Source organism: Schistocerca serialis, chromosome 2 (genome assembly GCF_023864345.2).
Source record: "Schistocerca serialis cubense isolate TAMUIC-IGC-003099 chromosome 2, iqSchSeri2.2, whole genome shotgun sequence".
Lineage (NCBI taxonomy): Eukaryota > Metazoa > Arthropoda > Insecta > Orthoptera > Acrididae > Schistocerca > Schistocerca serialis.
This window is the reverse complement of record NC_064639.1, coordinates 221,078,766-221,104,386: the sequence shown is the minus strand read 5'-3', so window position 1 is coordinate 221,104,386 and position 25,621 is coordinate 221,078,766. Positions and strand designations below refer to the sequence as shown.

The following is a 25,621-nucleotide window of genomic DNA, read 5'->3' as shown; positions in this document are numbered from 1 at the left end:
ATACAAAATGGACAAGACTGGGGAAGGAATCAATTGAGGCCTCACTGCAGAAGCAATCCATATAGAGATAATGGCTAAAGCATTTTCCGAAAAAGTAACTAATCTTGAAAATATTAACAAATGCATAGCAGTGATTCACAGAATGTGGCAAAGAATGCAAACAGAGATGTAGAATCATCTTTGGAGAATAAAAAGCCAAATTTAGAGCCAGAAATGCTGTGGAGGGATGAAATCATATTTTTGCCAGAACCAGGAGATGTTAAACACAACACCATGGAACTTTGCTGGTGTGATTGAGAATGACACATGAACAATCTAGAAACTTAGTATAAAATGTGACTACTGCCTATGTAGCCAAGATTCCTAATACATGCTTGATCTGTGGCACTTGGAGGAATCTAGTTTGAATCCTACTGACAAAGAAAATTTTTATTGGTAGTATTTTGATGCCAAGAGGATGAGAGATGGAGACAAAGCCCCAGATCACCAGGCTTTCCACCAGTGTCCTGAAGTATACTCTAAACCAATGTTCAGTATCTTGTGATGTGAGGGTATGTCATACTGTTGATGGTGATCAATCCATCAGGCACGAAAACTGAGTTTAGCAATCCCCTTAGGGATAATTAAGGAGAGAAAACTAAGTGTCAGAAAAGGGTTTCATCCTTTTGCTTATATCTGATGATAATGACAAGCACAATATCATCACCATCATCATCATCGGCAGTGAATCATATAGAAAATAAAAGTGACAGCAGCTAAAAACAACAATGAGAATTTTCTGTGGTCACAAACAAGTATCATTCAAAGATACTTACACTTTTGAAAAAGAATTTTGTACCTGAGGAAATGAGTATTTAGAAAGACTTAAGATGTATAGAGCATGATGTATATGATGTTTGTATATTGGTAAACAATGAATTGAAATAAAGTGTATACTCATCATCATACTGATACCCAAAGGTGTCAAATACTTTCTCTGCAACCACTTTTGACCACATAAGATCATCAAGTTCAGACAGTTTCAACATTTCAGCATTTGTGGATGTTCAAGCCAATACAAATATGAAGGTTATTTGGAAAGTATAGTCTTGTTGGTTGCAAAATAGAAACCACAGGGGGAGGGGGGGGGGGGGGGGGGGGGGGAACTTCGATTTCCAACAATTAGCTACACCTTCCAGCTACTTCCCTACATAGCTGCTGCTCCAACTTAGACATTTGTCATAGCATTGTACCAACTTTTCATTACCCTCGTCAAAGAAGACAGCTGCCTATGCTTTCCAACAGTTCTCTACGCTGGTCTGCAGCTAGTTGTCTGTGCCAAATGTTGTCTTTATAGTGAGCAGTTCATGTGAGCAGAGACGAAAATCAGAGGGAGCCACATCTGGACTGCAGGGTGAGTGATCAAACAACTTTTCATTGAAAATGCTGCAGGAGCATCCTCATTGCCCCTGCAGTGTGTGGCTGAGAAGTGTCATGAAGAAAGAAATGCGTGACAGTTACATTATGTGGAACTGCATGAAATCAGGTGAAATCTCTCAGCAAGCACCCAAACTTGATGGGAGACAGTATTTTTCTGGCACCTTCAGAATTGAAACCCAACATCTTTGTGCAAAGCTTCATTGGATTATCACTGTGGTTTCCATTTTGTGACTGATCGGACCTTACTTCCAGTGACCTCCCTTGTTAATGTTGTGTCCCATATAATGAAACCTGAAAGTATGATTGCTGACCAACAGGCTACATTATATTTTCCAGTTCATTAAAGTGCATAATGATGAAACAAGAATACAATAATTGAAAATCTAGAAGGTATGAAATTTTAACACACAATAGATAGCTAATATTTTAATGACTAAATTATAAGTGTGGAAAGGGTCAGCTTAATAACTAAATAAATGATGGAATGTAAAACTTAGAACTGATAATGTAATGAAAGATACTAAAAAGAGCTAATAGCTTAAGAACATGTTTTTGATCACAAAGAGAAAAGGTGAAGAATTTTGGATAGCTCTTGGCCTAGTGACCATTGTGTACTTATCAGAAAATGGGCATACTCTAGCTATCCTACCATATGGGGACAAACTTTAAACATTAAACACTTCCTCCAGCCCAGGCAAATTGAGCAAATTAGTTGGTTCTTTTGCAATAGGTGTGGTCTAAGGTTCTGAGGTCACCAACATATGTTTTTAATCACCATTTTTTCACCAATAAAACTTTATGATGGCTGTCTCAGTGTAATGAGCACTTCACGCCTATACAGGCTTTCTTGACCTGGAAATTATTTGATGGTGCCACCTGCTGGCATAAGCATCTTACAAAACATTATTTTGTCTTACAAAACCATTGTAGTTCCAAATCAAACACCACATTTTTTGGTACACTGTACATGTAACCTAAAAATGTTGTGCATTTTATGTAAAACAGTGTAAAGTGGACTTGTGTTGGATGGGAGATGATTTTCTATTAACCTTATATTATTCACTCATATTTGTTGTTTACATATACATTTCAAAGTATACAAATAAGCTGTCAAAACTTTACTGACCTACAGAATTTGTTTTATATAAGCAGCACTCCCTGCTGTAACAGGGAAATGAAGGCAACCAGCTGAAAAATGCTCTATTTGAGTGCAGAGAAGGCTAATATGCTCCTCTTTAAGAGACCCTGTCTGGAAAATGGGGACCCAGCTACCTCATTCCACCTTCTTCACCAAAAAGTTTGGTGTGTGAATATATAGGAGCTTTCTTGTGCTGAAAGAGAGTAACACAGAGATGGTGAAAGTGGAAGAGAGAGGAGATAGTGCCACTAGGAGAGGAAGAGAGAAGAGACAGTAACTGTGGGAGGGAGAAAGTGGCAGTGAAAGAGACAGAGAGGTGAATGAAATTGGAGCCAAACAGAGAGAGGAGACAATGATGATCAATGATATGCTGGCAGCAAAAGAGGAGAGAGATCAATGGAGATAGTAACAGTGGGAGCAAATGAGAAAAACAGTGGAAATGAAGGAGAGAGATGAATGGAGAAATACACAGACTAAAGAGGGTCTGGAAAAACCCAAACTGGGAAACTTCAACACAAAACAATCTGCCCACTTGCCCCCCTTGCCTATACCCATGTGTTGCAGTTTCCCAGTCTACATGTGAAAACCCCAAGCAACCCATTCCCACAGACATGTGTGGAGGAGAGACAATTGTCACTCAAAATTAAGACAGCAGACTGTAGGTGAAGAAGAAAGAGACAATAGCAACAGGGCAGAAAAATAATGTGACAAAGACAATGACAGGGGGACAGAGAGAAAGTGAAAGTGCAAGAGGAGGAGACATTGGCAAGGAAGAGTGAGAGAAAGGGATGAAAACAGTGACAACAGAAGAGACAGACAGGAGGATGTGTCAATGGAAGAAAAAGGAGATGGTAGGAGAGAAGCATATGAAGAGAGTAGCAGTCAGAGGGAGATGCCGAATTTGAAGGCTTCACTACAAAGAGAGACTAGGTAAAAGGATTTAGAATGTTGTATTAAAAGTGCATGAATATGTTTTAGTGAGGAAGGCGAACGAAGATTGAGGCAACTGGTTCCACACTTTGTTGTCAGATTCTTTTAAAGAAGAGTATATTCACTTTTTTTGTGCACCAACAGGAGCATTTTTCAGCTGGTATGTTAAATAGCTTTACGCAGGATAACTGTTTACCAATGGTATGCATTTAGTCAGTATGGTATTGGTCATACAGTAAAATAGGCACTGGGCCACTTGACATATTGAAGTGAAAATAATGAACTTATGTATTTAAATTATTGATGCAAAAAGAATGTTCACATCAAAGGGCAAATTTTCTTGAGAAAACTATAACTTCACAGTTATATAGAATAACTGGGTAGTATTTACCATCAAGTGGTGAAATTTCAGTACTGCCGAAAGACACATTTAAAAGTGGAAACACTAATCCTAGTTTTCAGCACTAATAGTTTCTTCCTTAGGGTGGAAGGAGGGGAAGAGGTTTTCCCACATCCTCATCCTGGGTTCTGAAAGACATGTCACTCCTTTCTAATCTTCCCCAACACATTCCTCTTTCCTCCTTGAAGAAAGAATTCATAGTTGTAAAAGCTAGGATTATTGTTTTCATTTTTAAATGTGTCTATAAGCAACACCAGAATTTCACCTCCTGATGGTAAGTGATGGTCAGTCATTCTGTCTGTTTGTAATTTCACAGTTTTCATAACAACATTCATGAATCATAAGAGCTTTCCATGGTAAGCAGGACTAGAGACATTCACTAAGACACCAAGTCAGTTACCTTGTCTTCATAAGAGGGTGTGTATATAGCTGATCCTAATTTCCTTAGTTGTTAATTGAGAAACATTGTATGGCAGCATAATGTTTGCATGAAGCCTGGGGTTAGAATTAACAATGAATGTTGATATCAGTGGTTGAGTACTGTAATGAGGGACTTTCCAACTGGAGCTCATGGCCCAGTGGTTAGGGCTGCTGTCTCTAGATTGCAGGGTTCCAGTTTTGAATCCCAGACAGGTCAGGTCAGAGATTTTCTCCACCTGGGACTGGGTGTTTGTGTTATCCTAATCATTTCATCTTAACTTCATCCTCATTGATGTGAAAGTTGCCGAAGAGGCATCATATAGAAAGGCTTATACCGGACATCCGAACAATCCTACACAGTGTCTCCTGGCCAATAATGTCATACACTCATCTTATTTCATTATGTCAGTTGTGGCAGGTACAGGAAATGCTGCCAAATAATATCTTGATAATTGTGTTGAACATGCATTGTATATGGCGGTGGGTCCACTCCGAGTGTAATTGAGTGTTCTGACTATTTGTTATAGAAACAACTGATTTATGCCTAAAAGTTTACACACTTTCAATGTAAGTCTGCAACAAATTCTCAAAAGTTAATGTCTGACCAAGAGAGAGTATTGAGGAATTAATAATCGTTTATGTTACATTAAACTTGTATTACTGCAGGAAGATGCTAGGTTTAGCTGACTCAGTAGCACTGACAGATGAAACAAGCTATCATTAAGATAAGGAAGATGCTATGTGGAGCAGTCAAAGTGGTCTATAAATTTTTGATTCCCATCTGGTCATATAGCCCTATCAGTGTCTTCTTATGTATTATGTAAAAATGTTTTTGGTGTGATGCTGCACTTATAACATCTACATACAATTATTATGGAAGACAGGTAATTTTATGCAATGAAAATAAAGAATGTGGAAGGGTGGAATAATTATGGTTAGATAATGTGATTGGTAGACCTTATTAAGAAGAGAGGTTCAGCACAAGGAAGCCATGATAATTTTAAACAATCAGCATGATGTGATCAATCACATCGAAATGTTTTACCCACTTTTTCCGGGTAGTATATAACAGTTAATTCATACTAATAAATATGGGTTTACTGCAATCTGAGATATACGTAGTCCTTATGTCCGTGTGTGTGTGTGTGTGTGTGTGTGTGTGTGAGAGAGAGAGAGAGAGAGAGAGAGAGAGAGAGAGAAAACCAACGCAGAGAAAATAAAATCATGCCAGTCAATTAATCTTTGATGTGCACAGAACTGTGTAACTATGACACAATCATGGTTCCATAAAGAAATCACGACTCATGATCAAATGGCAAAAGTTTCATCAGTGAAAATAAAGCGCCTCCTTAAGGACCTACTTTCTCAAAGGAAAGCCATCCTAACAACAAAATATATACAGTTTTCATCATTTTAATTATTTTAATCAACACCAGCACCTAAACATTGATAACTGGTAACTGATAATATTGAGCTGCAACTCACTAGTTCATGGCATTACTGTGTAGTGCTGAACTGAGCATTGATAATAACTTTTAATGCCCATTTTATATGGGATATGGGATTTGTGATTTGTGTAGACAGGATAATACTCAAAGGTCTTTGATTAGAAGTTACTTTTATAGATTTCAAATTAAGTAATGTGCCAGAAGCATAGAATAATCTTTTCAAATATTTAACTTTTTGAACATTAAAGATTTGCAAAATGATAAATATATTTGAAACTATGGACAAACATTTCACTGATTTGTAATTCTATTCAAATCAATAGCAATAAAATTGTACCTTCCATTTCTCTTTTATTCATTTAAGAATTTAGTACTGGTACATGAGTGACTGATTGACTGCTCATCCCAGGAGCATATGCCTGGCTTCTAACCAAGTATGCCTCACTCAAGATAACACGAAGTTCTGTGCGCTGCAGGACCAGTTCACAAGAAGGACACTACAACTTGAAGAGGCTGAGTACACAACAATCTGCCAGCCAGACCAGATTTCCACACAAATCTTCCCCAATGGAAATGAGGAAAAAAAGTGATAACCATTTTGCTGCCTCAAAATAGATGCTATAAATAAAACATTAAAAAAATATGTCAGTTTCAGATTATTTTAATTATTATTATCTTAGTCTGTGAATTTCATCTAGACAGCAGATGTTATTCAGAAAGTTCATAGTGGCTGAGGACCCACAAGCAACAAAATTAATGGATGTATCATGCAAGCTCTAGTTAAAGTACCTGTATATCAGAAGAAGACGATCAAGTTAGTCAACTTGCCTGAAAATGAAAAATTGAATAGAAAATGTCCCTACGTATGTGCAAATCAAAGTAAAAATTACTGCTACAGCTTCTAGGTGCACAAAATCAGCATGTGAACATTTGTGGGCAATAAATGAAATACATAGTATTTTTCATTTTTAAAAGCGTAATGGCTGTATCACTGAAGTGGTGTTAAACTAAAAGGCTTGCCTGGCTTTTATTTATTTATTAATGTAAATGATGACTAACTCAGTACTTCATTACAATTCAAATAGCACCAAACAACAATACTTGCACTTTAACAAGTGCTATGCTTTACATCTGATACGTCCATACGAATCATAACACCCAACAAAATTAAATATGTGCAAACAGATTTAGATGGGAGTGTTGTGTACAAGAATAATTTGCAAATGATTCACAATGATGATGAAATTCCACATATTGGTATTACTGTTCCACAGTCACAAGGTGGAAAGTGTATGAAAGTGCTTGGCATTACTTCTGCAAGTGCACAATTACATGAATGTGATGGAGGTGGACTATGATGGACCAAGATGAACTGTGTGAGATTTTTGCATGGGAAAAACACGTAGTGACCCATAAGAACTGTGAGTAGCGAATGGTAGTGAAAGAGCCCTGTCACACGACATGTACAGCTTGTTCATTAGTGGCAAAGAAACCATATACAAGAAAGTGAGCAAAGGATAACTGCCAATAAGTAAAATATGAAAGAATACTGATGCATTGTCCTAACTGATTATGGCTGACAGGAAAATTATACAATTCATGATAAACTCAGTTTTAAATAGAGAACATACACTGAGTATCACATCACTTGACATAGGAACAGAAGGAGCAACTAGTTAAAATACTGTTCATGATTACTGTAAATTAATACTGACGACCCAGTATATCTAAAAAGGTGCTTATTAGTAAAGAATGCCATCAGAGAACAAATTCTGAAATTATTAATGGATTCCTCTAGAAGTCTTCAGTACAACAGAAATCCACTTTGGTCCTGATGTTTGCAAGAAATGTTCACCAATTTTTGCCATAGTTCAGGCATAATTCTAATGATGTGGGTTACTTAATAAGTAACTGGCAAACTGGGTCTCTCATGTGACTGTGATAACAATGGAATAGAAACTATCATGCAGCACAGCCATATAGCATGGCAATGTGAGGCTTAATGCCAGTCATATTCATTAAACCTCAATCCATTTGGTTATTCATTATTTGATGACTTGAAAAATTTACTATAAATCATAAGTTCAGAAAACTGATGCATTGCCGGCAGCTGTGATGGCATAATACTCCCCACTGCTACTGTTACTGAGTGTATTAAGTGATTCCATACATTGGACAAAATTTAAGAAACATATTTATTATTATACTACTCTAAAATGTTTCTGAATTCCTCTTGAAACAAAAATTCATCTGTAGAGAAGAAAAACAGGATCTAGAGAAATTTGTATTCCTATTACATTCTGAAATGCATTTACTGTTTCACAAACTAGTAAGACATCAGCTCCTTCAAACAAAATTTGGAAATGCTACAGCTGTGTGGCATTTTATATTTAACTATGAATACTGGGTTCAATTATTCTTTCATAAATATTTATTTTCATTATGAGATAAATGTATATTTTATCAGCATTAGTTCATTCATAGAAGGTTAAAGAAATGACTCCAAACCCTCATGTAAATTTAGTTTATTAAGAATTCCACATGAAATAATTAAAAGACAGTAATTAACTGAACCGGAGATATGTCAGCCCTTTCAGAAGTTACAGAAGAGATATAACTGAGTTTTAAATAAGCTCTCCCAGGTAGACAGCAGAACATAATGAAAAATAAATCAAAGAGAAAAGTACCTGTTTGCAGAGATTCTCTTCACAGTATCATGTTCCACATCATTATGAAATGTCATATTCGTGATCTATAAAACAAGAATTAATGTAATGCCCTGCACTCGTAGGTAGCACAATGCACCTTGTACATGTCCACTACAGCGCTCAGGGCTCGCAGCACCAAATTATGACACCTGAAGATGGGCGTATAAGACCCCGAAACCGGTCATGTGATAATAAAAGAACTTTACCACTGTAGCAGTATTTTTAACCTCTGGTAATGTGTGATTGTTTAAACTTCTTTATCCTTAATCTTACAATCTTACCTATCTCCTTCCCCAAATCTCTGTAGGCAAGAATAAATATGAGAGTCTGAAAACCTAAGATTACATCTGTAGCGTTTCAGCTACGATATCTGATTGTTGGTTAATGAAGGTAGTATCAGTACTGTGAACCTGTACTAAGCATGCAAACAACTGTAAAAATGTATTGATTATATGTATACTTGAAATAATTCTTCACATCAGGGTTTATTATGACACTTATATACTAGAAATGCAAAGTAAACGGATATTAAAATGCACATATTAAAACTACAGCATAAGTATTTTATGCCAACTCAATTAAATGGAAAAGCAAATTATCTGTGAATGTTTGGTCTACTTTAATTTTTTAGTATGCATGTAGGAGTGTATGTTGCACAGTATATTTTTACTTTAGACTTGATATGAGCAAATAAAAAGCCAGAGTCAATGAATAAATAGATAAGCAGCATGCTTTGTGAATGAAACATCAAAAGTAAAAATTTATGTCTTTAATTTATAGCACTGAAATGTTTTCACATATAATTCGATCTTTTGCTGTGTAATACAAACAAACTGCAATTTTCCTGTAAATAACAAGGTATAAACATACCCCAATACCTGCTTTACAGTGTGTGGAAACAACATTTGTAAATGAGATTAAAAAGTGAATACAAAATGAAGCATAAAATTGCATCAAAAATTCAGAAAATGTGTTGACTTTATGGCCATTACTGATTATGTAACCGCAATAGCGGATTTAGAGTGACCACAAATGTGGCCAATAACAATAACACGTTATCTCCTTATTTAACAGCAGTAGTAATGAAATTCTGGAGTAGAAAATAATTTTTCTGAACTCTGTACTACTGCAACGCTCAACAGACAAGAATAATAACAAGCTTTCCAAATAATTATTGAAACTTCTAAAGAAGTTTAGTATTGCTCAGAAGGAATATGTACTACATATACATTTTCTAAATATATTATTATATCCTTTTACACAAGGTGGAGCATCCTTGCTTACACCACAAAGTACTCACAAATTTCTTATACCTGACTTTTTTCTCACTATTGTTTGTTTAAAAAATCTTCTAAAAGGAATTCTATAACACTAATCTAATAAGAAACTATCAGGCAACATTTTAACACACCAGTCTAAAAGTACAGAAACACATCATTTTACAGTAAAAGGAAAAAAAATCTAACATATGTCTTTATGAAAACTGTTTTGGAGATGTACTCCTATAGGAAACAGGCAGAATGTGGTTTAGTAGTGACTTAACTTAAGCTAGACAAAATTAAAATCAACTGCATTTACATTACCCGTACAAAGATACAAAGCAGGACATTACACTGAATTGCCCTGCTGTATGAGAAACAAGATTTTTATGAATTTAAGGATACTGCATATTGAGACATACGAAGCACCTAAAAACCTATGCCTAATATCACACACATTATTCAACTCATTCAATAATATTGATTCATTTTTACTAACCATTAACAGTGTTTCTAAAAATAAAAAGTGAGAACACAATTACCATTTCAGTAAATGCACAACCTCTCTTTAGGAAATGGTCTTTACCAGAGTCTTATTAAAGAATACTTAGTAACTATATTTACAAATTTAAACTCAATACACTACAAGGGAAAAAATATTTGTACATCAAAAATCACATGGGTTCTATATTCTGAGCTTCATATAGCTCTCTTTCTGGTAAGGCATGGAAGACACTAGGACTCAGAGGGCAGCAGCCACTACATAAGGAATGTTACAAAGTACAATGTTGAATTCAGGACTTATGGCACCATGGAAAAAAGTATTAACAACAGGAAAGAAAATTAATCGGGTAGTTAGTAGATAATGAAATGTTACTTCTGCTGTTTTCCTATGTTGAAGAGAACAGGCTATGTGATGTAGTGCTAGTATCTTGCTTAAATAAAATAATGTGACTGAAGAAGAAATAAAGCCATGAGTAAAAAGTACATAATATATCACACTGAGTATGCAATAACTTTTTCTTCTTTTAAACTAATCATTTCCTTCTTAGCAGCCATGTGAACAGTACACTCTCTTACCACTTTGCTCTCACTGTTCAAGACTTCATTCTTAAACTGAAGTATGATTTGTCTGTTCTACCATGATGTATGTCATCTTAGCTTCCCATTGACATAACCACTCAACAGACATCAAACATATTGGACAATTATAACCGATATCTTATATTAGAAATATGATGAGTATTATTCTTCACACTGCAAAAGTACAAACTTTTGACTTCCTGTATTCAACACTGACTTCATTGCAATTGAAGAGCATTGTGTTAATATGCTTAGCAAAATGTAGTTAAGCAAATTTCAATGAAGATGTAAAGCATCTCATAAAAAGTGAAAGTGAAGTATTAGGCACAGAGGTAAATCCTTTCTTATCTCATTTTAAAATAATTTTTCAGATCTAACCAGTAAAATCTTTTATACTTCATTGGTATAATTTTAGCCAATCTTATAAGATACAATGTTTCAATGTTTTCTCTCTCTCATTGCTGCAAAAAAATTACTGACTCTTTCTCAACAATATGTATGTTGTATTACTCAGTATGCAAACATTTCTACAAGAAAGCATTGTTTGAAGTATAAAAGAAGATAATTAAAGTTTTCTTGAAAATGTTCAATGCCACAGTGACAGATGTTCCACACCCAAAGGGACACGAGGCTATTTGCATTTAACCGAAGATCTATGCACCTGATTGACAGAAAAGGCACAAATGCCATAACAAGTATTCACGTATCCATCCATTGCATTTTGCAAATAGTCTGGAGAGAAGGCATACACAAATTTACCGTGTGCACACAGAAATATGTAAATACACACACACACGTGCGCGCGCACACACACACACACACACACACACACACACACACACACACACACACACACACGGACAGACAGACAGACAGAGAGACAGAGTAGTAATAAGCGTAAATGAGACAGCTTCCACACTCTGAACTTCCATCCAGAGAAAGACACATCATAACATTCACTGTAATTTTGTTTGAGCACAGAAGGTCCTTTGTCCATATGCCTCTTATGGTTCAACTGAGAGATCGTGTAGGTGTTACCACCTACACGCTCTTGGATCACGAACTCAGGTCCCTTATGGCAGCAAGTATTCGTTTGACATGTCCAACTTTAACTACTCCAAGTTCACGTAAATCTCTGCGTCCAAGTGCAAGGAGTTCCCGACCTCGAATGTCATTGCGTGTGAAACTTTCAGCATACTCGGCAAGACCCAGGGCTTCAAGCCATGCTGCAACTTCAACAACACCCCATGCTGAAACTTCTCGTACTGCTCGACTGCTACCCCGTCGGAACTTGAGACGAAACAAACCACGTGATCGGCTCTTGCGTTCACCTGCACTCTGTAATACAAAATATACTACTATTACTTATACTGTTATTATCAACTAACATAGAAAATAATCACTGTTCACGTATGTAAAAAATAATTTGAAAAAGCTTTGTTATTCATTAATAGCATGTAACAATTAGATATAGATAAAATATTCAGAACATTTTAATTTACTTTAATTTCTAGTAAGACTCAATAAATATAGTTCAACACTTGTTCCAGGACCCAAGAATCTGAACTACAATATAATCAAATAATGATATTCAGAAAGTACACAGTGATAAATTTTATGGGTACTAATAAATCAGAACCTGCATTGGATAGCCCAAATCCTAGACTTTATGAAGTGTCATATTTCAGGAGGACTAGAGTAGTCCTGTCACAGGTGTCTCCGACCCCTCAAGGGCAGAGTCACCTGTGAAACCAGCCATGTGGACTATCAACTGTGCAGCATTCTATGTGGACATTATATCTAATAATCTGTCTGTTGATATGAATGGCCACTGCCAAACTGTGGTCAAGAAACAACTAGACCTCCAAATTGCTGAGTTTGTCAGCCAACACGGCGTCCTTAACTTCAACAATCGTATCGCTGCCCAAACCATCTGGATTCTTCCTACCAACACTAGTTTTTCTGACTGTGCAGGTGGAACACCAGCTTTTCTGAACTGTGCAGGTGGGAACTTTCCCTGCAGAATGAACTTCATTCCTACAAACCACCTGGACTCAAACGTAACTAGTCCTTGTGCTCCTGCATCTTATCCCCTTCCTTGCTTCCACTCTAGGCTTACACTGCCTTCTATTCCCCCAGTGCACATGGGTAGTCTTTTCCCCTTCTGTACTTCTACTTTTCCATTCTCCCTCCTCCACCTCATTCCACACTTCTTCTATACCACAACTACTCAAACCCACTGATATTGCTGCTCACGACAATCAGGGCTCAGCATGCAGAGATGACAGTGGCCAAGTGTGTGTGTGTTTGTGTGTGTGTGTGTGAAACATGTGGATGGATGTGTGTATTTCTCTGACTGAAGAAGAACTTTGTTCTGTAGTCCAGTATATCTTGTAAAGAGTATGTAGAGTTTAAATAATTGCCAGTGTGTGCAAGATGCTGATGAGAAACAATTATACACATGTTTTATGGACTGTGATGATGCTTTTACTCCTGACTCATGATGTTCACATCTGTACCAATACTCCACAAGCCACCTCCTGACAGTGTGTGGTGGAGAATTTTTCTGATACCACTCACTGATCCCCCCTTTCCTACTCCATTATACTATCAGCAGTTTGTGGATCGAAGGAATCACTAGACAGTGGAGTCGTTTAACATACCAGCACTTCAGGACTAACAGCATGTAAACTTCCTTCCCTCGACATATCTAGTAAGGAAGTGACCATTATTATGAGATATTGTTACAGCTTGAGAAGTATACACCTTTTGCAAATTGCATTCAGAGAGAATATGTAAGATAACAGTATAACAGTTAGCACAATAGACCACCCTGAAGTCTTATTATCAAAGAGCAATAATCACTATATGTACTACCAATACAACAGGGCTGTGTATTGTAGTTATTGTATTCATGATTAACTGCTGTACTATATGACATATTTGCTGCATTCTTTGATAGACAATTAGTGGAAGATACAGCACCAGACAGTACTGAACCAAGTTCAATCACAAATGAACTTCACAATGCAGCAGCAGAAAACAAAGTCAGACATGGTATTAACCTTTATTACTAGCTCTCACTTGTACCAAATTGTTGAAGAATAGTGATCCTACTAGTTAATTTATCAGTGCAGTGCTATCACCATTTGATCTAGAACATTTGCTCTTCCTTTTCAGTGTCTTCTGTATAATAGTATAAGTAATAAGATATATTTTTGTGTTATTTGTTTTGTTCAGTCAATAATTTGTGTGTGTTGTGTCTAGTCATATCAGATTTAGTGTTAATTAATTAATTATTTTTTTCAGCACTCATGCTCAGTTTAAAATGGTGCCTCCAGAGCTAGGAAATTTTCAATCAGTTGAGGAGGTACAGGAAACAGGAGCAGTGAGCTAACCAGTTATAGATCCCTTAACTGAAATGTTGAAGTAACTAAGATTGTTCACAACTCAACAAACTGAAATGACCACTACACAAGCTGAAATAGCAACTAGATAAAATGAAATAGTCAATGAAAAAACCAAAATGACTATCAAACAGAACAAAATGGCTGAGCTAGGCTTCCAGCTCTTGGCTGATACACATCTACAGAGTGGCAAATTAAGTGTTTCTCTTGTCCTGTGCTTTCCTCATAGTAAATTTATTAACCATTGTGTGTGTTTTCTGTTTGAGAGGTTCAATCTCACATTTTTGTAAGGGTGAATTCATTCAGTCTGTAGTGCAGTAGCTGCTCACTGAACAACCAGTACACAGCTCACTAACACATCAGCATCTGTTGGTGACACATCAGGAGGGTAGCAAGTTGCATATCAAGAATTCTGTGTACTTTTACAGTTCACTTCTTCAGTTAGTCTTGCTAGGATGGTTAGAATCTGTGCCTCCAGATCAGCCTTCAGCCTATTCTGGGTGCAACCCATCTGATCACCTGTGATGTGCACACTTTTAGAAAGCATTGCTCCTGCAAAACTCAGCTTACCCTTTTCCCACATGGTTTATTGTGGACTGTGGATGAAGGGCAACAAGCAGATGCCATATTTATAGATTTCTAGAAGTTATTTGACACAATGCCCCATTGCAGGCTGTTAACAAAGGTACAGGCATATGGAATAAGTTCACAGATTTGTGAGTGGCTCCAAGACTTCTTAAGTAATAGAACTGAGTATGTTGTCCTTGATAGCGAGTGTTCATCACAGACAAGAGTATCATCAGAAGTGTCCCAGGAAAGTGTTCTCTGTACACGTAGATGACTTGGCGGACAGGGTGGGCAGCAATCTGAGGTTGTTTGCCGATGATGCAGTGGTGTATGGTAAGGTGTTGAAGTTGAGTGGCTGTAGGACAATACTAGACAATTTAGAGAAAATTTCTGGTAGGTGTGATGAATGACAGCTAGCTCTAAATGTGGGAAACTGTAAGTTAATGCACATGAATAGGAAGAACAAACCTGTAATGTTTGGATACAGTATTTCTAGTGTCCTGCTTGACACAGTCAAGCCATTTAAATATCTGGGCATAAAGTTGCAAAGCAATATGATATGGAATAAACATGTGAGAACTGTGGTAGGTTAGGTGAAGGGTCAACTTCAGTTTATTGGGAGAATTTTAGGAAAGAATGGTTCACCTGTAAAGCAGACCACATATCAGGGTGTATACATGGACAAGGAAAAAAAATTCCTGGATTTTTCCAGGATTTCCCGGTTCAAAATACACTTTCTCACAGGTGAAAATACACTTTTTCCATTTTAAGTGACAGTATACTTTTCCTCGGCACTGTAAAACTTCTCAATCCTTAGAATGTTTATGGTTTTCTTCCCAAGCGTAGAATTTTCCGAAACACAGGAGGAATAAAAAAATGTTTTGGAAAGATCTTTGATGTGCAGCAACATGTAAGCTACATTGTTTTGTGTTACGGAGGTATAAATTCGAATTCCACCAAACAGTGCATGTTACTTTCCGAAGCAATGAAATCGAGATTGCGACACGCTTTTGTAAGACAGTCATGGCTCATGTCACGTGATCTCACCAGCTGATCACAGGACACATGATGTAGTCAACCAATAGCAAGATCACACAAAAAAGAAAAGTTAATGGTTTAAATTAATACACATAGTATTGCTACAACAAAAACAAAGCTTTCATAAATAATATTGGTCTTGAAGATTAATAAGCTGCAAGAGAAGCTAAGCTTCCACATATAATGCTGATCTTTTTGCGTGCGTTACACTTTAAGATACATCACACAAATGTGCCAGTAAAATTTTTAATAACGACGTAAATGTCTGATCTTCTGGGCTCGAATTTCTTCTAGATGGTTGCCCTCAAAGAGTTGATTATTAAATGAGAGTCAAACACTCTGTGATTTAAGAAATTCATCGTACATTCTCGCACATAGTTCATCTTGCGTAAAAGGAAATTTACTTTGAAAGTAACATTTTTCAACCCATCATTCGCAATATTTTCCCGTGACCTGTTAGAAATTGGTTCGTTTCAGCAGTTGCCAGAGAGCGCCAGATAACAGGCGTCACTGCGCCTGTGCAGCTACGATGACGCAGGAAGCCCGCATCTTCGTGCGTGTAAAACGTTAAAAGATCTTGCATTATGTCATAAAAGAAACAAGACATCAAAGGATACTTCAAGAGCATCGGAATTTTGTGAACCATACTAAAATGCATAATTCGGCTTAAAGTGCACAATCGTTATGTCCAGATTCGGATGTAAATTTTCTTGAGTACCAGTACTGTATTATCTCATGTTTGGTTCTTTATTATGGCATAATGCCATACGAGCTAGAAGATGGAAAACGTGCACTTGAAATGCAAGTTGAAACTAGCCAACAGTGTGAAATTAAACACTTCGTTTCAAATAAATTGACTGCCTCTGCACAAAAGATTAATAAAAGCCAAATCGTTTTAGCAAACCGACAAAAATAAGTTCATTGTTCTGCAAGGCGATTAATGCTTGACTGTCAGAAAGGTAGAAATAAAACCTCAAACTAACAACATATTTTAGCCTTCCGTAATTATGCGAGCGTATTTTAATTCATTTGGTAGCTCCTGACCACAGAAATCAGTTTTGTTTTCATTTAATGTGAGAGCAATAAATGAAGAGGAAACAGCAAAATCACTAAACGTAAGCACAGGTCACGTGGAGACTATCCACCGTCCCACTTCAACTCAGAGTGCTCTGTGCATCAGCCCCAGATCTACGATATATTTCCGAACCGGAGAAATTTAGATAGTGGCGCCCAGCCACACATCTGTAGCCAGAAGCGGGAGAAGGTACTACTCATACGCGACTCAACTGCGCATGCGCAAGAGCCCGCCCGCAACTGCTCAAATGAATCTAATGTAAACAGCTGTCACGTCACGCTCACCAGAGGCAATTTGTTAGGAAGCACTGCATATTCTTCCTAAAGCCTTTGACACACTTTGGTTGGCAGATGCCTGTATGAGCACTGTGTTTTGTTGTTGTATACGGCACATTTCCTTTGTGACTTAAGTTTTATCTTCGTTTTTTTTCTCTCATTCATGTTTTGTTGCAGCAGCATTATTCTGCATTATTCTTTCTCAAAGTATTGTTTCTTACCAGCCAAAGTTACAAAAATTTAATGGCAAACTAAAACAATGAGAAATTCCCAGAATTCTAAAAAATTCCCGGGTTTTTCCCAAATCTCGTACACCCTGGGTACATCTTTCACTTACTTCCACATTTTTTTGCTCTTGTGCACTTTCTTTGGTTTCTTTGTAAAAGATTTTGTGTGGAGACATTCTAAAATTATGGTAGACTGAAGGTTTGCATACAAACATTTTGTTAATAATTTAGTTTTCCATTTTTATGTTACAGGCAGGGTCTCTGTGTAAGGGAGGGAAAACCCAATGAAGAACCTCTTTCCAAATTTTAGTTGCTAATTGATGGGTTCTCAATATAGAGCATCAGTAAATGAACTCCAGAGACATTGGGTGGAAGCTACAGAAATCACTTCTGATTACAGTTACAGAGCAGTTCAATGAAAAACAAAGAAAAGCTCAATCTACTCCATCTGCTAGAGCAAAAGTCATTCCTGTTTCCATGAGGGACAGGAAAAATGTAATAAATAAATTTTGTTATTGATTTTGTGTTTCTGACTGAACTGTATCGCAGCTACAGTGGTTCACTACACATGATAAGTTGTAATAAATACAGGTGCAGCCTATTTATAAAGCAGTAGAAGATCATTAAATGCTAGAATGAATATCATACAATAACTTGAGTAATAATATTAAACTGAGTTATTCATGGAGTTTAGTCAAATTATGTCAGGCAATGCTGAGGGAATTATATTTAGAAATGAGACACTAAAGATAGTAAATAAGTTTTGCTGTTTGGGAAACAAAGTAATTGATGATGGGCAGAATTCAAAAGAAAAGGTGATAAAATTTGAACAGTTAAAACCAATGAGTTCTTCTGAAAAACAAAAATTTTGTTAACACTGAAGATAAACTTAAATGTTATGGAGCCTTTTTTGAAGGCATTTGTCTGGAGTGTAGCTTTTTACAAGAGAAACATGGATATCAAACAATTCAGTCAAGAAGAAAATAGAAAATCTTGAAATACTGTGCTGCAAGAGAATGCTGAAGATTACATGGGTAGATCACGTAACTAATAACCAAATACTGCATCAAATCAAGGAGAAAATAGATTTTTCCCACAACATGACCAAAAGAATGGATTATTTGATACGATACATCCTGAAATATCAGGAAGTGGTTATTTGGTAATGAAGGGAAGTGCAGAGGATAAAAATTGTAGAGTGAGACCACAGTTTGACTACAATACAAAAATGGATGTAGGCTGCAGTACTTATGCAGAGATGAAAAGACCTTCTCAGGATAGGCTAATGTGAAGAGCTGAACCACTGTAGTATTTGGAGTGAGGACCACTAGAAGAAGAAGAACTACTACTACTACTACTACTATGTGATCAGGCCCAGTGGACCGCATGCATCTACAAGTTTCCTCCTCCACTGTATTCTGTCCATTGCTGCTATCCACCATTCATCCACATCTATTGACATTTGTTTTAAATCTTCATGGAGTCCATCCCTCCAACACTTCTTGGGTCTCCCTGGTGGTTTCTTTCCTGTAGGTGTGAAATCCAGGAGCTTCTGAGGCCATCTGTGATCCTCCATCCAGGCCACATGGCCGGCTCTCTGCATTCGTTTGGCTTTGATAGTTCCTGCTATGTTGGGCTGCTGGTATAGTTCCTCAAGCTCTTGGTTGTGTCTGATCCTCCATTCCCCCGTATCTGCATCCAGAACCGGACCAAAGATCTTCCGAAGCACTTTTCTCTCAAAAACAAGGAGCTTATGGAAGTCCTGTTTCCGGATACTCCATGTCTCACAGCCATATAGAACAACAGGCTGGATCAGGGTTTTGTACAGTCGAATCTTGAACTGTCTGGAGAGAGATTTGGACCGAAGCAGTTGTGCTAGGCTGTGGTAAGATCGGTTTCCTGTTTGTATTCTGGCATTGATCTCTGCTTCACATGACGAGTTCTCAGTGAAAAGTGTCCCTAGGTATTTGAATTCTTGCACTCTCTTGTAGGAATGGTCCACAACCAGTAGTGATTGTAGATGATCAGCAGTCTGACAATGACCATGTGTCATAATGAGGTACTCTGTCTTAGCTTCGTTTATGTTTAGCCCAAATTTGCTGGCAGCCTCCTTTAGTGCTTTGGTCATTTGCTCCAACTCCTCTTCCGACCTAGAGAGTAAACAGACGTCATCTGCATAGGCTAAGTATGCCAGTCTCTCTCCTTTGATTTAAATCCCTTCGTTCTCTTGGAAGGTCTCGCGTACGATCTTCTCGAGGGCAAAGTTGAACAGGATAGGGGACAACCCATCTCCTTGCCTGAGTCCTGTCACAATTTCAAATTCCTTAGTTATGCGATTTCCCATCTTGACCTTTGCATGTGTTTCATTCAGACAGATATTTAACAGATTGATGAGTTTCTCTGCTATGCCAAACTCCCTTAAACAGTTGAGCAGGCTCTTGCGATGTATGCAATCATAGGCCTTCTTAAAATCAACGAATAAAATATGCAAATCTTTACCATAGTCACCCAGTTTCTCAGTGAGCTGCCGGAGACTGAAGATGTGATCTACTGTTGACCGTCCTGGCCGGAAACCTCCCTGGTACTCCCCAATCACCGATTCTGTCACTGGCTGAATTCTATGTATGAGGAAACTGGACAGGATCTTATAGCAGATGTTAAGCAGGGCGATTCCTCGATAGTTGTCACATTTTAGTTTGTCGCCCTTCTTATGTATTGGACAAATCAGAGCTGTTTTCCATTCTCCTGGTAGTTCTTCTTTGGTCCATATTGCCTGTATCAGTCGGTGTATTTTTTCTGCAAGTTTCTCTCCTCCTGCCAGGATCATTTCAGCCTGTATTCCATCTTCACCTGGACTCTTATTCTGTTTAAGGTATCTGATTCTGGTTTTTATCTCATCCAGGGTAGGTGGGGGATAGTCTGCATAGGCTGTAATTGGGTACTGGAAATCAAACTGCAGATCGGGTTCATCACAATTTAGCAGCTGTTGAAAGTACTCTTTCCATCTCTCAGCTATGTCCCTATCGTTCGTCAGGATCTTATCACGGGAATCTTTGACAAATTTCTGCTTGGCCTGGTGACCTTTGCAGAGGTACTTCACCCTCAGAAACATTTCCCTCGTCTTTTGTCCTCTGAAGTCTGTTTCTGCTTCAGTGATGATATTCCTTATGTATTTCCTCTTTGCTCTTCTCAGGATTGCTTGTGTAGTCTTTTGGACCTCCTCAAATTGTGCTTTGGCCTGTGCCAGATTTGTCCTCTTCAGCCATTTGTTCCTGGCTTCCTTTCTCCTTTCCAGGGCATCTGAACATTCCTTTACAAACCAGATCTTCTTGCCCACTGGGTTTCCCATGAGTGTTTCCATTGCTGTATCCCTAACTGAGCTCTGGATGTTTCCCCACATTAGTTCGAGGTCCTGATTCACGTCCACTTCACTGAGTGCTTCAAAACGGTTACTAAGTTGCAACTGGTATCTGGTCTTCGTTGCCTCATCTTTCAGTTTCCCCACATGGTACCTTTCCACTCTTTTTAACTTAGGCCCCGTTCTTCCTTTACACTGTGTGTTTAAACGGCCTCTGACCAGGAAATGATCACTCCCACCTTTGGCACCCTGCGCTGTCTTAATGTCTAACATCCATCTCTTGGCTCTGAGATCAATGGCAACATGGTCTATTTGATTTACAGTTCTCCCATCTGGTGATACCCAGGTTCCTTTACGTATGTTTTTCCGCTGGAAGTTTGTGCTGGAGATGAACAACCCTAATGATGTAGCGAAGCTGATGAACCTAACTCCATTGTCATTGCTTAGGTTGTGTAGACTGTGCCTACCTGTTGTGTCTTGGAATATTTGTTCTTTCCCAACCTTGGCATTCATATCACCAAGGAGGATTCTCAGGTGTCCATTTGGTATAGCGTCCATCACTGCCTCTAGCTGTGCATAGAACTCATCTTTCACTTCACATTCGCTCTCCTCCGTGGGAGCATGACAGTTCACAAAAGTCGCCTTAATATGCTTTACTTCCAGTGTTAGAACAGATATTCTTGGGTTGCCTGAAACGAATTCTGAAACATTAGTAGCCAACGTCTTACTGACGCAGAAACCAGTGCCTAACAGATGACCTCGTTCACAGGCTCCATACAGAATTGTACAGTTTTCAACATCAATGCTCCCAGCATCGTCCCACCGGATTTCTTGCAGTGCAACTAGGTCTAGTTCGTACCTCTGAATTTCCTTGACCACACTGATTGCAGCTCCTGTCTTGTACAGACTCCTTACATTCCACGTTCCAAATCGTATACCGTTTCTTTGCCATTGACGTCGTCTATTTTTGTCAGTAATGTTCCGAGGCTTACTTGTAATCTTGAAAGCATGTTTAATATTTTATGGAGAGAGGGTGCTGGCCTCCCGTCCAACCTGCGGTGTTACCCTCACAGCTCACAGGACTGCTGGCTTTTCTTAAGGGGTATGTCATGCTCTTCTATAAATAAATAAAAGAAAGTCCTACACTGTGGTTTTATCTGTATAGGAATTTTGATACAGTTTTCACTAATAGACAGGCTGATACACAAGGTAGGTTTACATAATCAGGCCTGGCAAAGCATGGCTCATGAGCCATTCACCTCCAGCAAGTGCTTTCCCCTCCAGCCCCACTCACATGGTCTCATTACAGCCTCACCTATGGTTTGCTTATTTGTCTGCACTACATGAAAACATATTTGCTTTAGTCCCATTGCTTGGAGAAACAGGCTTGAATATTTTTTAATGTCATTAACAAACCACGTGGTTTTCAAAAATGCCCTGCAATTTGTATCAATGGTGTACCAGCTATGGCCAGTAATGCATATGTCTTCATTGGTCGATTAAGAAAAAACTGAATAAATTGTTCAAATGTTAAGTGCATTATGTTTCAGGAATCACTGTGTGAGAAAAGGGTCTGAATGCTGCCCACAGTGAAAAAGTTACAAAAATTAAGAACATAATATGTGATGGAAATCAATTACTATCTCAACAAAAATCTAAACAATTTCTGGAAGAAGCTGTTGTGAAATATGGAAATATAATTCTTGATCTCCAACTTCATTGGCTGGGTGCAGCAAAATCTTTAGCCAACCACCCTCCCCCCCCCCCCCCCCCCCCCCCAATTCCCCACCAATTTTTTTTACTTAGAAAAGAACTTGTCAAAGAAGATATATAATCAGATACTATGGTATTTGAAAGTAAACTGAAGGATTCACTTTTTTATCAGAATTATCATTTCTAACAGATGTTACCAACACAAAATAGTTTGAATTTAAATTGAAAAGGAACAGAATACACTATTTCTGATATCTTTGTAGATATTAACTGATTCTGGTGTAAAAGTGCATTGTTTGAATTGCAACTAAATATGGAAAATGACTGTCATTTCTCGAGGTGCTATGAACTGAAACAAGACCACAAGGAAGTAAAATTTTCAAGATTTACTTCCATTATTGATGAAATCTCCAAGAGTTTCACAGTCATTTAAAATATACTAAATCTCTAGTGTGGGATATCATTTTCTTTAATAATCCAATGAAAATTAGTCTTTTAAGTGTTGGAAATGATTTTCAATTAGAAGTGTGCAGTTCACAAAATGATTCATTAATGTTACCCAGAATGGAAAGTGATGCTGCAATTTTTGAAGTCATAAGCACAAGATTGGTGACCAACACTAACTGATCTTGCTCTTAAAATATTTTATTTTATTTTATTTTATTTTATTTTATTTATTTATTTATTTCTGACTCACAAATTATGAATGCATATTTCTTTCAAGCAATTACACTAAATGTGCTCAGCATAGTGAAGTGATCAATGAGTGGCTGGATCATCATCTTCATTTCGCTACAACATAAGCTGAAATTGGTTTGCAGAATTTTTCAAGATAAAGCTAAGTGAAGCTAAACAAAAATTTAGATATCTTGTTAATGTAAGTTGAAGAGTTTGTGAGGAATAATGAAACACAAATCGAACTTTTAATAGTTTATGTCTCATGACATTTACATACAGGAAGTAGGTAGGGTCTATTGCTCGCGAAGATTGACAGTCGTCACTGCAGTTGGCCGGTGTGGCAGTGATGGGACCATGACAGTATCGCACAAGACAAGTGGGGGGAGAAGTACTCACAGGAGGGGAATGCCTGTGAACCAAGCTTTGCCAGGCCTGATGTAATTTATAAATATTTCGCACAAACTGACTGAAGTATGATGAATTAAAGTCTCCAGCTTCTGTGAAAACGATGCCATTGGGGTCTACTGGAGAATGCCAGAACTGCTTGGAATCATCTGTATGTATTATTGTCATATGGCAGAGGGTGCTTTGTGCCAATGTTGCAAGGCAAAGGGTGCATCATATTGAGGTTACCTGGCAGAGGCTGCTTTATACCAATGTACCAAAGTTATGTGGCAAAGAGTGCTTTGTAGCAATGTTACATGATGAAGGGTGCTTTGCACCAGTGTTATTTGGTGAGGGTGCTCCGTGCCAATGCTGTGTGGCAGAACAGAGGTGCTCCATTGACTATAGAGGGTGCTCATACCACTGTTACTTACATATGGTTCTTTGTTACGATGTTTCATTGTGGAGGATCCTTCATACCAATATTGTGCATGGCAGATTGATATTGCATAGCATGCTTCGTACCAATCTTGCACGGCAGAGGGTGCTTCATACTGATGTTTTGTGGCAGGGTGTGCTTCATAACAATGTTGTAAGGTGAAGGGTGCACCATACTGTTGTGTGTGGCAGAGAATGCTTTTTTGACAATGTTACTTTGTACTGATGTTGCATGGCAGAGGTTTCTTCATACCAATCTAGCATAGCAAAGGGTGCTTCTTACCAATATTTCATGGCAGATGGCACTTTGTAGTGATGTTATGTTTCAAAAACCAGGAAAAGATCACACAGAAAATATAGCTTACAGAAGGCTGACACAGGAGTCAGGTGTCCAGCAAGTGACTGTATCTTGTGTTGAGCTCTGCTGCTATTGAGCAGACTGCACTATACCGATACTGCAGTCGAGTTGCCAGCGAGTGGCCGTAGCTCGTGTCGAACTAGCACTGCAGTTGGGCAGACCAGTCAGCATGTTAGCTCACAGATTTCATAACTGTCATGAGATGTCACTCCAAATGCCAATTAAATATGGAACAAGTAACATTTGTGTCTTATGCACACTTTCATGGCCTGCATTGCTTAAATCATTTTAAGATGTATGAAATTTATGATCTTCATTTACATAATACATTTCTCTGAATTTTAATTACTGCTATACACAGTGGCCCATAAACAAAATTACCGCTCTGTCAGATAAATTGTCTAGTCACTGACATGTGCGAAGCCAGGGCAAGGCACTAGTACCATTAAAAATGTGAAAGCAAATTAATTTTTTATCACACTTACATTTATAGTTGTGAAATTTAACTTTATGGGACTTGCCATTATTGTGAAAGACTCTGAAAATTTTATATGTACTATTTTGTTTGCACTTTTTTAACTTCTCACGATTTGAATACACGTTAAAAAGTGGAAAGTGGCTTACCTGGTCATCAACAAGTGGTTGGAAATGTACAAGGCCAGCGCTATCATATGTAACACAGCGCCTCAGCTCCATCTCAAGGCTTCCCAAGGCAGCACTTAACTTTCCTTCAAGGTCCTCTCGGATTCTCTAAAAATTTTATTTTAGTAAGTAATGTGAATTATGCCATGGAAACTGTTTACTAGGTACAGCATTAAATTGAATAGAATTACTTGCTTTTACGTGATTCATTTCTATGATTACAGTCTATGTTGTAAAAAGTGGTGTGAATAACAACACAATGAATTGTTTGCTCTGCAACTGAATGGAGACTGCAATGGACCTTCCTAAAAGATGAAAAGTCAGTGAGGTGCTCAAATTGTTGGCTTCTGCATTGAGTCACCTGAAAATTATTCATAGCCTGACTTGAAACTTCGGTGTGCCAGCAACTCTTTCCTACTTTTCTGAACTCAATAGAACATCTCCTGCATGTCTTGTTGGACTTGTACTCCGGGAAGGAAGTGTAGAGTGGAGAATAGTTTAACTATAAAGTCAGTCATTTTAAGAAAAACAAATTTGTCTTCCACTATGCAGCAACACTGAAAATACTACACCAAGTCTCATAAGTGACTTTTGAGACTAATGATCTTCCCAAATAGACCAGTTTTTCCTACTGTTCCAAACTCCACAGAAGCCTT

The 25,621-nt window shown here is 37.8% G+C and overlaps 1 protein-coding gene across 1 annotated transcript in view; it reads right to left on the bottom strand.

Annotated features, from left to right (window-relative positions):
- Positions 1-9,248: 9,248 nt before the first annotated feature.
- LOC126456962 (diacylglycerol kinase eta-like) overlaps positions 9,249-25,621 on the bottom strand; it is a 537,414-nt gene continuing 521,041 nt past the window's right edge. The window contains exons 24-25 of the mRNA XM_050092898.1: positions 24,948-25,073; positions 9,249-12,143 (exon numbers count right to left, since the gene is read on the bottom strand). Coding sequence (XP_049948855.1) covers positions 11,862-12,143; positions 24,948-25,073 — 408 coding nt within the window. The 3' untranslated portion in view covers positions 9,249-11,861. The remainder of the gene's footprint in view (positions 12,144-24,947; positions 25,074-25,621) is intronic.